This window comes from Podarcis bocagei (assembly GCF_964188305.1).
Source record: "Podarcis bocagei genome assembly, chromosome: 9".
Classification (NCBI taxonomy): Eukaryota; Metazoa; Chordata; class Lepidosauria; order Squamata; family Lacertidae; genus Podarcis; species Podarcis bocagei.
In genome coordinates, this window is record NC_138134.1 from 70,940,308 (window position 1) to 70,955,888 (window position 15,581).

Below are 15,581 nucleotides of genomic sequence, written 5' to 3' on the forward strand. Positions count from 1 at the left end.
TGCAGAGCTGGCAGCCTCTCGCCCAGGGGTCAGCAAACTTTTTCAGCGGGGGGCCGGTCCACTGTCCCTAGACCTTGTGGGGGGCCGGACTACATTTTTTCTTGGGGGAGGGGGGAATGAACGAATTCCTATGCCCCACAAATAACCCAGAGATGCATTTTAAATAAAAGGACACATTCTGCTCATGTAAAAACACGCTGATTCCCAGACCATCCACGGGCCGGATTTAGAAGGCGATTGTGCCGGATCCGGCCCACGGGCCTTAGTTTGCCTACCCATGCAGTCTCACCCTTTTATGAACACCCGACCTTGTGGAGGGTTCCCTCAGCCTCCTCTCCCCTCTCCTTAGGGGTCCTCTGGGCAGCTGCTGCTGTCGTACCTGGTCTCTGAGTGTCCCTCCTTGCCCCAAAGAGAGGTGCTTCCTAGAGGCACCATTCACCTGGGGAGCTTGTAGGCAGGGCTGCTGCAACAAACAGCTGTGCGCACTGGAGAGACCTGTCAGGAGTAAGCATGGACCAATGGTATCAAATAGTATGGGATACAGCCTTATTATTAAAACTAACCAATAAGGATTGTGTTGATGAACACTTTTATTGTGTAAATAATGTTGTCTTGTCTTGTCTTTTCTTCCTTTGATTTTTTATTTCGTATCTTTGTTGTTTCTTTATTTTTTCCCCCTTTTCCTTTTTTTATTACGTTATAAATTTTCTATTTACTACCTCATTTTCTTTTTCTTCATATGTAAAGAGATAGCACATAATGTTTGTATAGATGTGTAAATTTTTAATCAATAAAGAATAATATTAAAAGAAAGAAAAACTAACCAATAAACTAAAACTGACACGGGGACAAATAGACGAAGACGCCTCACCCTGGTATGGCTCCACTTTATCACATACACATACACCAACAAGACAACGACAAGAACCCGCCAACAGCATACGAATCAGTCTGGCTAACCTGACTCAAAAACACCCCACCCAATCCATTCACAGATTCACCACAAACAACCACACCCTAGGTCAACCCCAACCTCTCTCACCACCAAAGAAATACAACAAGCAAATAGTAAGAGAACCCACACAAGTGACACAAAACCCCACACATACACTAAGTAGAATAGAAGCTTTGCCACTCCACCCACCCTCCACCTAGAATCATAGAATCATAGAGTTGGAAGAGACCACAAGGGCCATCGAGTCCAACCCCCTGCCAAGCAGGAAACACCATCAGAGCACTCCTGACATATGGTTGTCAAGCCTCTGCTTAAAGACCTCCAAAGAAGGAGACTCCACCACACTCCTTGGCAGCAAATTCCAATGTCGAACAGCTCTTACTGTCAGGAAGTTCTTCCTAACCTCTTTTCCCCTTTTCTTCCTAATGTTACACTAACGTAAACAGATCTGTAGAAAATGTAACTTGGAAAAAGGGACATTGCAGATACTTTGTAAACCAAGAAATCTCTAATGAAAAATATGTTTAAAAAACAAAAAGAAAACAACAAAGAGCTGTGCAAGCCTTTGGGAGGCAGAGACATGAGAGGGCATCAGAGGAGCGAGAGAAGGAAAGAGAGGCAGAGGCCAGTGTTGCTTGCAGCACCCTTGACCATCATTCAAGGCACCCCAGGGTGCCACGGCACACTGGTTGAAAACCACTGCTTTTATTCCACCCCCAACACAAGAATCTCTGTGCAGAGGATACTTGAATTGATAAATAAATAGATTTCGTAATATGTAATGCATATCAAACTTATGTGGACAAATTACTGTCGTTCTATGTTGTTCTTGTATTTATATGAAAATCAATAAAAATTATGGTAAAAAGAAAAAAAATGGCTAAAATGAAAAAAATGTAGCAAAGGTGGTACGGTTTCCAGGCCACTTTATTGCACAGTACAGTCCAATATGTTGTTGTTGTTTAGTCGTGTCCGATTCTTCGTGACCCCATGGACCAGAGCACGCCAGGCACTCCTATCTTCCACTGCCTCCCGCAGTTTGGTCAAACTCATGCTGGTAGCTTCGAGAACACTGTCCAACCATCTCATCCTCTGTCGTCCCCTTCTCCTTGTGCCCTCCATCTTTCCCAACATCAGGGTCTTTTCCAGGGAGTCTTCTCTTCTCATGAGGTGGCCAAAGTATTGGTGCCTCAGCTTCACGATCTGTCCTTCCAGTGAGCACTCAGGGCTGCTTTAATTCAGAATGGATAGGTTTGATCTTCTTGCAGTCCATAAAACAAGAGAAGGTGTCTCTTCCGGGAATGCTGGCAAAAATAAATATTCCCTCAACAAAAATGTCTCCAGAAGTGCTTCCCCCCCCTTAAAAAAAGTTTAGGGGTACTCTAATTTTCCTACTCATATTGAAATAATGCCCCTCAATGAGGCCAAACTTAGATTCACAAAATGTTTAGGGGTATGTGTACCCCTGTGTACCCCCAGAAAAAAGCACTGGTCTCCAGTGAAAAAAAGGCCGGTCTCCCCATGGGACACAGACATACAGAATATACTGCCTGGGGGGCGGGGAGAAAAGCTTTTACTTTGCAATAGCCCTGAAGCACTTCCTTTAGATTACATGAGGCAACCGGTAGGGTAGGAAAGAGGAAGAGGGAAATCCCTGTACTACGCACAAAAGTGACTCTTCAGTTAATGCTGAATAAATTCCAAGGAGGCAGCCATGTTCATCTCCACCCCCCACCGCCCCCCGGAACGTGGTAGCTCCTTAAAAGTGATATTTACTGTGATGGAAGTCTTTTTGGGCCAGAATCTACCCCGTTATGGCACAATGTTCATGCCACAATGAATGGGTTTGGTTTTTCAATGTGCCATTGGGCTGTTTTTCATAAAGGTAAAGGTAAAGGGACCCCTGACCATTAGGTCCAGTCGTGACCGACTCTGGGGTTGCGGCGCTCATCTCGCTTTATTGGCCGAGGGAGCTCGTGTACAGCTTCCGGGTCATGTGGCCAGCATGGCGAACCAGAGCAGTGCACAGAAACACCGTTTACCTTCCTGCTGGAGCGGTACCTATTTATCTACTTGCACTTTGACGTGCTTTCGAACTGCTAGGTTGGCAGGAGAGGGACCGAGCAACGGGAGCTCACCCGTCACGGGGATTCGAACCGCCGACCTTCTGATCGGCAAGTCCTAGGCTCTGTGGTTTAACCCACAGCACCACCTGCGTCCCACTGTTTTTCATAGTAGGCAGCAGTTTTTTACTCTCTTCTTTGAATGGTGTCACTCCTAATATGGATTTGGGTTTTTCCCTCCTCAGAGGCCAACCTTTGCTTCTTAATTTTTTTATTTATTTTTTGCTGATGTGAAAGTGTCACGGTGCTCACTGGGCACATGACCTCGAATTGCATTGTCTCAGACTGTGCTTTTCGCGTGTCATCACCCATTATTCAGACTGTTTACAATCCCCTCTCTTCCTTCTACGTCCATATGTATACACCCGTGCCTTCTAACACTCGGAGCAACCTCAGGAAGCAGACTCTTGCTTACCAGAGCCTATGCCACGGTAAATTTGTCAGTCTTTAAAGTGCCACAAGACTGCTGGCTTTGCTGCAACAGTGGTGCAGTGCTGCCTTGGAGATGTCTTTGGAGGTGCAAACTCCACCCAGTTCAGTCAGACTTATTCCTTGGTTAGATGAGTAGGCGATTGCTGTCTAGCATGCTTACCCTTGCCAGAAGTTTTCTTCTGAATGCCTGGCTTACCCTTTGAAAGGGAGAATAGTTTTAAACTTAAGCTGGTGTAGTGTGGTGGTTTAGAGTGTTGGACTAGGACCTGGGTTCAAATTCCCTCTTGGCCATGGAGTTCCTTGGGTCAATCACTGTCTCTCAGCTTTGCCCACCTCACAGGGCTGTTGTGAGGATGAAACAAAGAAGCAGAGAACCAAGTATACCACCTTGAACTCCTTGGAGAGAAGTCAGAATATAATATTTGAAATATACTCAGAGTCGAGAGTGGGATTTCATGTTCTTTATTCAGCTCATAGTGGTGAGGAGGAATGGAAGTTCCCCCAGAATGTCTGCTTTATATACATTATTTACACAATGGGCCCCACGTTATTGGCCAATTCTGGGATTCTCCTGTAGGCCAATCAGGTTGCGGATTCACTTCCACCTGGAGCTGGATTGGGTGGCTCCTGTGGATCAATCAGACTGCTGCATTCTGAATCCTATTGTTCTAGGGCCAATCAGACTGCTGCATTTTGGATCCTATTCAACTCAGTACATAACAGCATTGTTGTATGTTTGTGGGGTGCCTGGAGTCCCCTTCTAATTCTAGACCCCCCTTCTAATTCCAGGGTGCTAGACACTGAATTTAGCATGTTAAAATATAAACCAGGCTGGCTTCATAATGAAGTAATCACCTGGAGAAATGGATGATTTATGGACCTGTAAAAGTGTAAAAGAGTACAGTATTGGGAAATAATTTATAATGAATTGAAAAAAATGTTTAAAAGTACTTCCCCCAAAAAACCCAAAGTGCTTTTTGTTGGGGATAATTCAGATGGAAATTCCCAGATTCAAAGAAGCTTATTTATGTGTGCTACTACTGCGGCCCATGTTTTATTAGCCCCAAAACTGAAAGTGAGCTAGGCCCCAACTAAAGAAATATGGCAACTTAAACTGATGGAATATGCACAGCTTGCGGACTTAACATATAGAAGAAGAGAACAAGAAGAACAAGAAGATTGGAAAATGTTTATTGAATATATGGGGAGAAATTGTGTGCACTTGAAAATGTTGGCAGCATTAAGACAAATTCAACGGTGTAAACAAGTTTTGATGGATGTAATAATGGAATACTGAATGGTTTCGTTTATGTAAAGTATGCAGGTATTTATGATATGCAAAATGAACCAGGGAAAGAGAAGAAGGGAAGTCATTGATATTTTAAGGTTGTTTAAGTGAGTAATTTAAATTGCAAAACAGAAAATTTAATAAAAATTATACAACACAAAAAATAGAGAAATGGCCCATTTAAATAGCACAAAGGAATGTCCCATTAATAAGGCCATTAACAGAGTCTCTGGGCTGGACAGCAAATGGGTAAAACCCCTTCCTGAGATGAGAGATAGCAGAGACAAATGACCAGTGGTTTTGTTTTTTTTGGGGGGGGGCAGCAGAACTACGGTGGGCAATGAGGTATGAAAACAGGAAGCATGGGACAGTTTTGCAAGAGGGGGCAGGGAGAAGGAGCGCTGTTGGTTTTATGCTGCAGAAGGGGTCAGACATGATGCCTGGAGTCTCTTGGAATCGGAGGCTGTGGCAATGGAAGAAACAGGACCGTGCTAGGATGTGAATGCTCCACACTCTGCAGGTTGTATGTGTGTAAATAAACCATACAGCATAAAGATACAAGAGTCTCTGCTGAACCTCCTTGTCCAAAAGGAAACACAAACCCTCTGGAAGTGCATCTTGAACCCCGGGAATCTCACACCGCTCGGAGACTGGGGGTGGCATGGAACAATAATAAAGGTAAAGGGACCCCTGACCATTAGGTCCAGTCAAAGGAGAATGTTAGCCGCTTTGAGACTCCTTAAAGGGAGTGAAAGGCGGGATATCAAATCCAAACTCTTCTTCTTCTTCTTCTTCATGGCCGACTCTGGGGTTGCGGCACTCATCTCGCTTTACTGGCCGAGGGAGCCGGCGTACAGCTTCCAGGTCATGTGGCCAGCATGACTAAGCCGCTTCTGGCAAACCAGAGTGGCACACGGCGCTGTTTACCTTCCCGCCGGAGCGTTACCTACCGTATTTTTCGCTCTTTAAGACGCACCAGACCACAAGACACACCTAGTTTTGGGAGGAGGAAAACAAGAAAAAAAATATTCTGAATCTCAGAAGCCAGAACAGCAAGAGGGATCGCTACGCAGTGAAAGCAGCAATCCCTCTTGCTGTTCTGGCTTCTGGGATAGCTGAGCAGCCTGCATTCGCTCCATAAGACGCACACACATTTCCCCTTACGTTTTAGGAGGGAAAAAGTGAGTCTTATAGAGCAAAAAATACGGTATTTATCTACTTGCACTTTGACGTGCTTTCGAACTGCTAGATTGGCAGGAGCAGGGACCAAGCAACGGGAACTCACCCCATCACAGGGATTCAAACCAACCTTCTGATCGGCAAGCCCTAGGCTCTGTGGTTTAAACCACAGTGCCACCCACGTCCCTGGAACAATAATAAGCATTCATAAATCCCTGGAGTTGGAAGGGACCGCGAGGGTCATCTAGTCCAGTGTTTCCCAACCGGTGTTCCGCGGTTGCCTCGTGTGCCGCGAGATGCCTGGAGGGAGGCGGGTGAGTCGGGCGGCGAGAGGCGGGGCGGCGGCGGCGAGGAGAGGCCGCGCCTCCTGCTGCTGCCTGGCGCTCCTTCTCGCAGCCGGCAGCGCTGCCTGGGCGCCTCCGTGCGACTCTGCCTCGCTGGGTTTGGTCTCCCAGCAGAGACGGGTCACACGCGCACCTCCCTCCCTCCCTCAGCCTGCGCGGAGGGAGAGCCAGAGAGAGGCATCGCTCCTGCGCGGCGGGAGAGGGAGCAGCCGGAGCGATGCCCCAAACGAAGGCATGGGACCGGAGGGGAAATCCTCTCCGAGGAGGATTGAGCGCAGCTGAGAGAAGCCTTTCGAGGAGCTGCCGTGTCCCCTGGAAACCCCCTTCCCAGCTCTGCCTGCCTGCCTGCCCAAAACTTGGAGGTTCCCCGGCAAGGGGGAGGGGAAAAACTTTCACTTTTGTGCGTCCCTCCCGGCGTGACGCTGCGCGCTGACGTCACGGGGCGGGGCTTTAATGGTGGTGTGCCGCGAGATTTTTTTTCAGTAAACAGGTGTGCCGTTGCCCAAAAACGTTTGGGAAACACTGATCTAGTCCAACCCCCTTGTAGTGCAGGAATCTTTCGCCCAACGTGGGGCTTGAAAACACAACCCTAAGATTAAGAGTCTCCTGCTCTGCCAACTGAGCTGTAATAGGAAGCACCTGCCAAACAACAATAATAAGAAGCACCTGCCCAGGTTAAAAGTGTGTGCATTTGTGAGAGAGAGAAAAATGGAAGAATAATACTTATAAATATATATATAATTTATTTATTTATTTTCCATTTAATAATATACATTGACATCATCATTATCCACTTTACATTATCCTGCACAAACCTTGGGCATGATAGCTTGTGCAAGTCCCATTATGTGAATGGAAGGCACAACTCACAGAGGTTTCTTTTTTACATATATATATATATACATTACATTTAATAATATACATTCACATCACTATTATCCACTTTACCTCCCTGGCTCTTTAGAGCCTATCGACCTCCCCCCCTTTCAAAATTAACCTTTAGATCATTGCATTTTATACGTTTTCCAATTCCAATTACACTCATTACAAAACAACTCAAAATTTAAATAAACGTAGAAAGGTAGAAAACTTCTCCTTTCAAGTCTTCAGGTAACCCTGCTAGCCATGTTAACTGCTTGCAATAATCTTTTAAATATCATATAAATTTACTGCTAGCGATGTGAATTGCTTGCAATCATCTTTTAGAGGCCGTCGAAATTTACTCCAGTCCTTTTGCAACGCTTGACCATGCTGGCTTCGGATTTTTCCTGCCCGCTTCGCCCGTTCTGCAAATGGAAGAATAACAGAATCACAGAATTGGAAGGGATCCCCGGGGTCATCTAGACCAACCCCCTAAGGAAAAAAGCTGCAAATTCCTCCACGGCCCCAACCGGCCTGCCTTCCAGCGCGACCCCTCGCCCGTTGCCACAGAGGGACTCCAATTCCCAAGGTGGGGGGAAAACACTGCACAATCCTCCTGGGAGCTGCGTCGAAAGCCCTCTGAGGGGGGAGACCTAACGCGACCGGAGGTTAGCTCTCCCGAGCTGAGGCGGCGTGGCTCCTCCTCCTCCGGCTGGCCGGGGCCCCCGTGACGCTTCCCGGCGGCGAGAGCGCACCAGGGCTGGCAAGGGAATGGGATCCGGCTGGAGGAGGAGGAGGAGAGAGGAGGAGGAGGTGGGGACGGGCGGGAGAGAGGGAGGGAGGCGGCGCCCAGGCGACCGAGTCACGGCTTTAAATCTTGGACGGGCGAAGCGAGGAAGCTCCCAGCGCTTGGAGGCTGCCGGGTCTCTCTCTCTGTCTCTCCCCGTCGTCTCCGCCTCTCTCCCGCGCGCTCGCTTCTTCCCGCCGCCTCGGAGGAGCGCTTCTTCGGAGGGGCTGCCTCGCCGCGCGCGCTCCCTGGCTCGCCCCCTGACGTGAGGCGAGGCGAGCGGGCAGGGGGCACGACGCGCTCGCCTTCCAGGGAGCCGCAGAGGGAGCGGAGACCCACGCGCTGCCTTTCTCCTTCCTGGAGGGGACGGACTGGGCGCCGCGTCCAAGTTGAGGCGACTTTTTCTTTCCCTCCCTTCCCTTCTCTCGCCCTCCGTCCGTCGCCGGGCTGCGCTGGGTGGCGCTGCCGGAGCTTCTGGGGCTGCGCCGAAGCCGCTCGCCGCTCTCCGGCGTGTGAGGAGGGAAGGACTCCGGAGGAGGAGGAGGACGCGGGGCGCGCGCAGCTCCCGGCTCGCCTCGAAGGCTTCTTCTTCTGCTGCTGCTGCTGCTCCGGCAGCCCCGACCGGCCTCCGCGATGGAGGAGAGACGCAAAGGAGACCCCCGGAGGTAAGGAAGGCGAGGGGGGTGGGCCGAGGAGGGGAGTTGCCGCCCTCTCGTTCCCGCTCGCTTTCCTTCCCGCAAACAGCTCACCTGCTCCCACCTGGCGCTTTTCTTCTGGCGTTCTCAAAACCGCCCCGCCAGGTAGGCTAAGGCTGGGAGCGAGATTCGTGGAGGGAAGGGAGGGCAGTGGCGTAGCGTGGGTTGTCAGCACCCGGGGCAAGGCAAGTAATTTGTGCCCCCTAGCCCGTGGATTTGCGCCCCCTAACCCTAACCCCCAGATGTTGCGCCTGGTGCGGCCGGCCCCCCCTGCACCCCCTACGCTACGAGGGAGGGCGCGATTGGAAGCAGGCTTCCCCCAAATCCATTCTAAGGACTACATGAAAATAGTTTGGGGTAGTGCTTTTTTTTTTTTTAAGGTGCTGGTAGACACCATGAAGTTGTTGTAGTAAGTGCAACACTTTTAACTTTTTTTTTTTTTTTGAGAAGAAGGTGCTGGTACTGCATACTCTTGAGACCCCCCCACCCCCAGAAAAAAGTACTTTGTTCGGGACAGGACTTCTTCACAGTTTGCTAGACTTGGAGAAGAAAAGTATTTTTAAAAAATATTTCCTTGTGCTTACTTATTTATAGCCTGGATTAAAATAAAGCAAAGCTTTTTGCTTGGGTCTGCTGACAAGGTTTAAATAATTGACAGGCACAAAGTGGGGATAAGACCGCAGACAATTTTTTTTTTTTGTGAGGGTAGAATGATATTGGTGGTGGTGGAAATGGAAACATAGGAAGGACTGTACAAATGTATGCTGCAGAGCATGTGCAAAGTGCCCCCCATGTCACATCTAACTTCCATATATTGGGAAGTGACCACAATGGGGGTAGGTGATTAAAAGTGCAGGAGTTAGAGGTACGAGGGGTTCTTGTTTGGGCAGGAAGGGCGATAGCTTAAGTTCTGATATACGGTTCTGGAAGGGGTGTTGTGTGTTCAGACTTGCCCGAAAGTTGCGCATATTGACCCGCTCTTCTTGCTTACAATCAGGTGTGATCATGGTTACTTAGTTGAGAAAGGCAAGCACTTTGCACATGCTCCGACAAACTCTCTTGTGAGGCTGAACCAGGGCATGGAAAGCCATGTATGCACATAGCTAAGGTTTGGTGAGTTCTGGCTAAAATGAAACTCTGCGGGGAGCCAAACCTGACCCAGGGAATTTTGGGGGTTGCAGGAAGAAGAGGAGAAAGGGCAATATTTGAGAGGTCTGGGAAAAGTAGTGGGAATGCAGAGAATCTCAGGAGTTGTTTAGGGACTGCATAAAGGTCTGATGGATGGACTGCAAGGTAATTTGGCAGAGAGGTGAAAAGGATCAGGGAGAATGTCAGTACTGGTTGTCCAAAGAGAGCAGCAGGGTTGGGGATATAAGATGTAGGGTTACCAAAGAGAGGCTAGGCGTTTGGGGGTGTGGGCTGGTGGGGAAAGATTGGCAAGGGAAGTAGTTTGGAAAGCAATACTGGAGTTTGGGTTTCAAGGGCTGCTTGCTTGGAGGCAAGAGAGAGTGAGTGAGTTGCTGGATATGCAAGGATAGTTTGCCCAGAGGGATATGTTTAGGGTGAGCTAGACAATCAGGATTGGCTGAGACAGGGAAAGGGAATTATTTCTCGCTGTTGTGGGAAGGAAGCTGGGAGATATAATTTGCATAGTGGAAGAGAGTGATAGAGTAGCATTGAGGTTTATATCAAGACAACCAATGGGGATCTGTGGGAGGATTAGAGTTTTTTTCTGCTTCAGGTGGCCAGCAGATGGAGTGTGTTTTTGATAGAGGTCTCTTGTGATACAGGAACACTAGATGTGGGAAATAGTAGGGGTCAGGTCAGAGGGACTGCAAAGGGAGTCAACTATCGGTGTTGGAATCTGAGCACAGCTGGGTGGAGCAGAGGCCTTTGGGGCAGCAAAGGAATGGGGCATATTTATTTTATAGCCCCATCCCTTACTGTCTCATAAGCAAAATGGAAGTCCTTTTCTGCCACAGAATTAAAAATCTAAACTAGCAAGTTGTGGAGGTCGGGGAGCACAGATATTATTAATAAGCCAAGGGAATATTTGGAGATGAGGTTTTGGGGTTGAAAGCATTCAGTTTATAAGTCCAGGTAGACCAGGTACTGAAAGTTGAGGACCAAGTTACATGTTTCAAAGAGTTGTGTGTCGCTTTGCCTGTGCAAATTTCTATTTAAAAAACAAACAAACATGAAAAGCAGCCTCTGGAAGCTGCTGTCTTGAATGGGACAGTAGCAGGCAGGAACAACCATTTAAATCTTTTCCCTCCTGTCATTTACCCCTTCAAAATCACCTCTCCCAGCTGCTTTTTTCCCATGGAGCGGGGAGGAAGTTGAGGACCTGGGTATTTTTCATTTGTAGGGGAAAATCCACTTACGGAGTGTGCACAGAAATGGCTTGGGGGGGGAAGGCTAAACAACCTTCCCACCAAGGATGTAGCTGGGTCCGCATTGCATGATTCAGAACACACAACTGTGCGGAACCCATGGTTTTGACTTGACTATGGTTTGGGGAGATCAATGGCAAGTTGGATGGAGTTGTGTTACTCGCATGTGGAACAGCTGAGGAAGGAGGCAGTGGGAAGCGATGAGGGAGGAAAATTGGGCTTGGAGGTTTTTGCATTGTGAGATGGGGATATATATTTGAGGCTTTGGGACGAGGCGCATTAAGAACTGGTAGCGACTTAGCTATCGACCGGCGTACTTATTTGCCAGAACTACCACCATCTATTGCTGCTAGTAGAGCCTTGTAAATCAAGTCTGCAAACATAACTAGCTTGTAATTCCACCCACCCCCTAGCCTGCTGGTGATAGGCATACAAAATGAAGAAAATAAAGCATTTTTATACTGTGTGCAGAAGGACGGATTTCTCTATCCCTCCTCTGCCGGTCCGATCACTCGCCTGCACGCACAATTCATTCTCTCCCGTTTCAACCAGGCTAATGCTTATTTTAAAGGCTCCACTCAGCAAAAAGCAAGGATAAAATGTATTTCTGGAACTCTGCCCTGCCTGTAGTAATTACCTTCTTACCTGCCCATTTCCTCCAGTTTTCACCACTGTGGCAAATTAGGGTTTCTCTTGGGAATTTGCAAGGTTTGGGCTTAAACAGAGGAAAGAGCAGAACGGTTGGACACACGTTTGTGGTCTGTAAGTGCCAGGCACCAAGCTCAGTCCCTCCTGAAGGGACAGAAGTGTGCTGTGTTGACACTGGTATTGGCTGGGCAAAGAAATGGGGGGGGGGGACTAGGTCAGGCCATGGTGCTAGGCAAGAGAGTTGCCTTGGGAGGTACAGTAATTCCACACACAATCTCCACATTTTATGCCAATTGTTTTGCATATTTTTGCAAAAATGCGGGGTGCGACCATTATGTGAAGCAAAAAATTATTATTACTAAACAGTCCTTTCATGTTAACGTATCACTGTACAGTTTAGCTGTCGCGGGAAGATGCAAGTCTTGCCATATCGCGTGCCTCACCTATGGCAGCTTCGCCTGCCTGCCCGCTCCCTTTGTGCCTATGGAAATGCGGTATACTGGCAATGCACAAGAGATAAATGCGTATCCATAGGCTACTGGTGAATACATTGCTGCTCCATTTAGGTAGTGAGACGAACAGAATTATACCAGTGCGATTATGCGATGAAAGGTAATTAACCCAATTTTGGGACTGAAAAAACAGGGTGTGACGATTATGCGGTGGCAATGGTTATGTGGTGAAATACAATACTGTGTGAATCTTGCCCATGCATCTGGTGGAGAAGTGTGCAGGAGAAAAAAGACATCTTTCACTGTGTCATTTCTGCTGCTCTGAACCAGCCTTCTCCAACCTTCTTCAGATGTTTGGGACTTTCAGTTTCCATCACCCCCAGACAGCTCAAGGTGTAGGGAAAAGGCGACACTAAATGCTTTTTTGTACCAGTGTTTAATTGCAGCCTGATCTGTCAAGTAAGAAAGGTGATGATGATCTTGCCAAGGGCTGATCTCACTCTCAACGCAAAACAACTGTTTTCCAGTTCTGATTTTTAAAGTGCATCCTAGTAACCTTGGTGGGATGAGAAACAGTGAGGTTTTCATGGCCCACTTCTAGAAATAACTCATGCAAACCAGACACTCCCTCATGTAATACCTGTCTGCTAGAAAGCAATAGCTAGTATATATTTGTTTGTTCAGAGGCTTGATTGTGCAGAAATAGCACAATCCTTCATCGTGTGCTTCCTTGTGAGAGAGGTTTGGAAGGTAGTATGGAGACAGGGCCTTTTCGATTGTGGCTCCTCCTGTGCATGTGAAATGCTCCCTCAAGTGACGTCTGTCTGGTGCAGACACTAACATCTTATTGGTGCATGGTTAGGACATTCCTTTTCTCCTGGGCGTATGGTGATGTTTGATCCAACCGAGTCAAAGGTTCTACTCTGGATTGCTGATAAGTCATTCCCTGCTTGCTCCCCTTGGCAAGGCTTTATGTATTGATTCAGTTGTTTACATTTTTGATAGATGTTGCTTTTAAACTTGACTGTTAAGTGCCTAGAGGCCAACACAATAACAATAATAAATAATAAAACAGATATGCCTCTCAACTCGTTTTTCTTTCGTATGGGTTTTGCTTCTCCCCTTTCACTCAGTTTCCACCAACCTAATGATCTGCAAAAGTTTTGGACTAATTCACATCATCAGCCCCAGCCTGAGTCTCAGGGTCTGTGCATCTATAGAAAGAGCATTTTTTTTTTTTTTTGCAGTGTGCATGTTTTGCCAGTTTGGATGGCTGTAGAAACCATTGCATTCAATTTGTGTGTGTGTGTGTATCCTCCTGGATCTGAAATACAAAATTCGCATGTTTTCCCTGCACTCTTCAAAATGTCGAGCCTTCTTCAGTTCAGGTGGCTTAGTCTTGTTGAAAGGTGGTATGGAACCTACACCTGCTCCTCTCTTCACCTGCTTAATATTGCATTTCCAGTTCAGTCTAGCATTGCGTTTTCATTTAGAAAAAGAACGACAGTGGATAAACACAAAAGCATTGTTTAAGGACTTGGTGTTGATTAAATTGGATGAAGTGGCATCGGCTCCCCATTTCTAGAAAGACGTGTTTCTATAAGGCATGTAATATCCAAACAATCTTACACTGTGCTAAGAGGAAATATTGCATGCCCACACTGTAGTAGAACTAACTTCTTGCACAACCTTCCCTTTGCTTTCTTGAAATAAACTTCCTGCTAATCCTGGTGTGCTCCGTTCCCTCTTTTTTGGCCTGCTAAACTTGGTGTCTTAGCATCCTTTTGTTCTCTGTACAACCCCCCCCCCCTTTAGATCACTATAATGTTGTAATAAGCCTGCCTTTTGTTTGCAGTCTTCTCCCCCTCCTTTCCTTGCTTTGGTTTTCACTGGTTGTGTGTACGCTAGGAGACAGGATATGTGAGTGGATCTCCATTGCACATAATGTTTCTTGGAAGTGGGGTGAAACTTCCTCTCCTTTTCAAATTGTGTTAGGGATTAGGTAAGCCTTTAGCTTTGCATTTCTTGCTTTCATCACTGTACAGTTTGTGGCACAGCTTATTCAACCTGAGTAACCTGTGCTTGCTTATTAATACTTGCAACTGTTCTTGATCTAGAATCTTATCGGGCATCTTGCACTTTGCTCTTTCCTGTTCTTGTGTGGCGTGGTATAATTTGATTGAATATAGATTGCGTTCCCCTGCTATATGGGCTAATCTCCACAAAGGCCCCCCCGGCCGAAATCTGCCGCACTATTAGTGTGACCAAGAGACGGAACCTAAAATTTGGCCCCTGTCCAAGTGCCCAGCTTTACTTTCTCCCATATAAGTCAACGAGGAAAAGCACAGCCCTGCACAGGGAGAGGATATTGGATGGGGTGGCAAGATCTGCTGCCTCCCTCATACTGTGCAACTCACATATTGGCAGAGCTCCTTCAGGGGTTCCACAGAGGCATTTGACTTTACTCTTCGGGTTCTTGCAATATACAAACTTCCCTCCATTCTTATCTGCATTTGATGGGCGTTTTGCTAGGCCGTTCAGAATTCCTGGGAACTGTGAACTGTGCGTTGGAATAGAAGGGTGGATGAAACATTTTTAACAGGGGGCAGAGCAATGAATGCTGTACATGTGGCTCATTCTCTCTTCTTGCTGCTTACTGGGTGGCCCCCTGGGGGAGAAGCAGTCAAGTACCTTCCTCACTCAAACACACATTCCATATGAAGGCCTTTATGTGTGGAGGACATCCGATTCATTTCACTCTTCCCCGTAAAGCAGCAGTTGCAGGATGTGGATGAGGCTTATGCATGTACAGAAGGCAGATGTTTCTGTTCCAACCTGTATTCATGACCACCAGCGCTGTTTCTCTTCTGCTGCTGTTCAGTTTCCACCAAATACTACATTACAGTGGCACCTGAGGTTAAGAACTTAATTTGTTCCGGAGGTCCGTTCTTAACCTGAAACTGTTCTTAACCTGAAGCACCACTTTAGCTAATGGGGCCTGCCACTGCCGCCGCGCCGCCGGAGCACGATTTCTGTTCTCATCCTGAAGCAAAGTTCTTAACCCGAGGTACTATTTCTGGGTTAGTGGAGTCTGTAACCTGAAGTGTCTGTAACCCGAGGTACCGCTGTATTTGTCTGCTGTTTAACTTAGGTTACATAACATATGTAATTATTTATGTACGTAAGTTGCATTCATCTCGGCGTAAAGGAAACATTGAAACAATGTAAAGAAAGTAATTAATAACATACCATTTGCAGATTTTAAAACAGCAACAATGTTAATGGATACCAGTAGTCTGTGCTCGTCTGATTTGCGTTCCCGACGGTACACAAACTGCAACAATTTCTGCTCCCTTTTCCATTTTCGCCACAATATTTTTGGGTTTCCCATTGCAAGTATGTTATTAGGGCCTGATGCCCAGGT

At 47.2% G+C, this 15,581-nt stretch overlaps 1 protein-coding gene across 2 annotated transcripts in view; it reads left to right on the forward strand.

Moving 5' to 3' along the window:
• Positions 1-7,308: 7,308 nt before the first annotated feature.
• Positions 7,309-15,581, forward strand: part of SLC4A4 (solute carrier family 4 member 4) — a 193,103-nt gene continuing 184,830 nt past the window's right edge. The window contains exon 1 of one of the 2 annotated variants that reach the window (XM_081206955.1): positions 7,309-8,634. In XM_081206955.1, coding sequence (XP_081063081.1) covers positions 8,603-8,634 — 32 coding nt within the window. In that variant the 5' untranslated portion in view covers positions 7,309-8,602. The remainder of the gene's footprint in view (positions 8,635-15,581) is intronic. The other variant, XM_081206957.1, reaches the window with a different exon arrangement.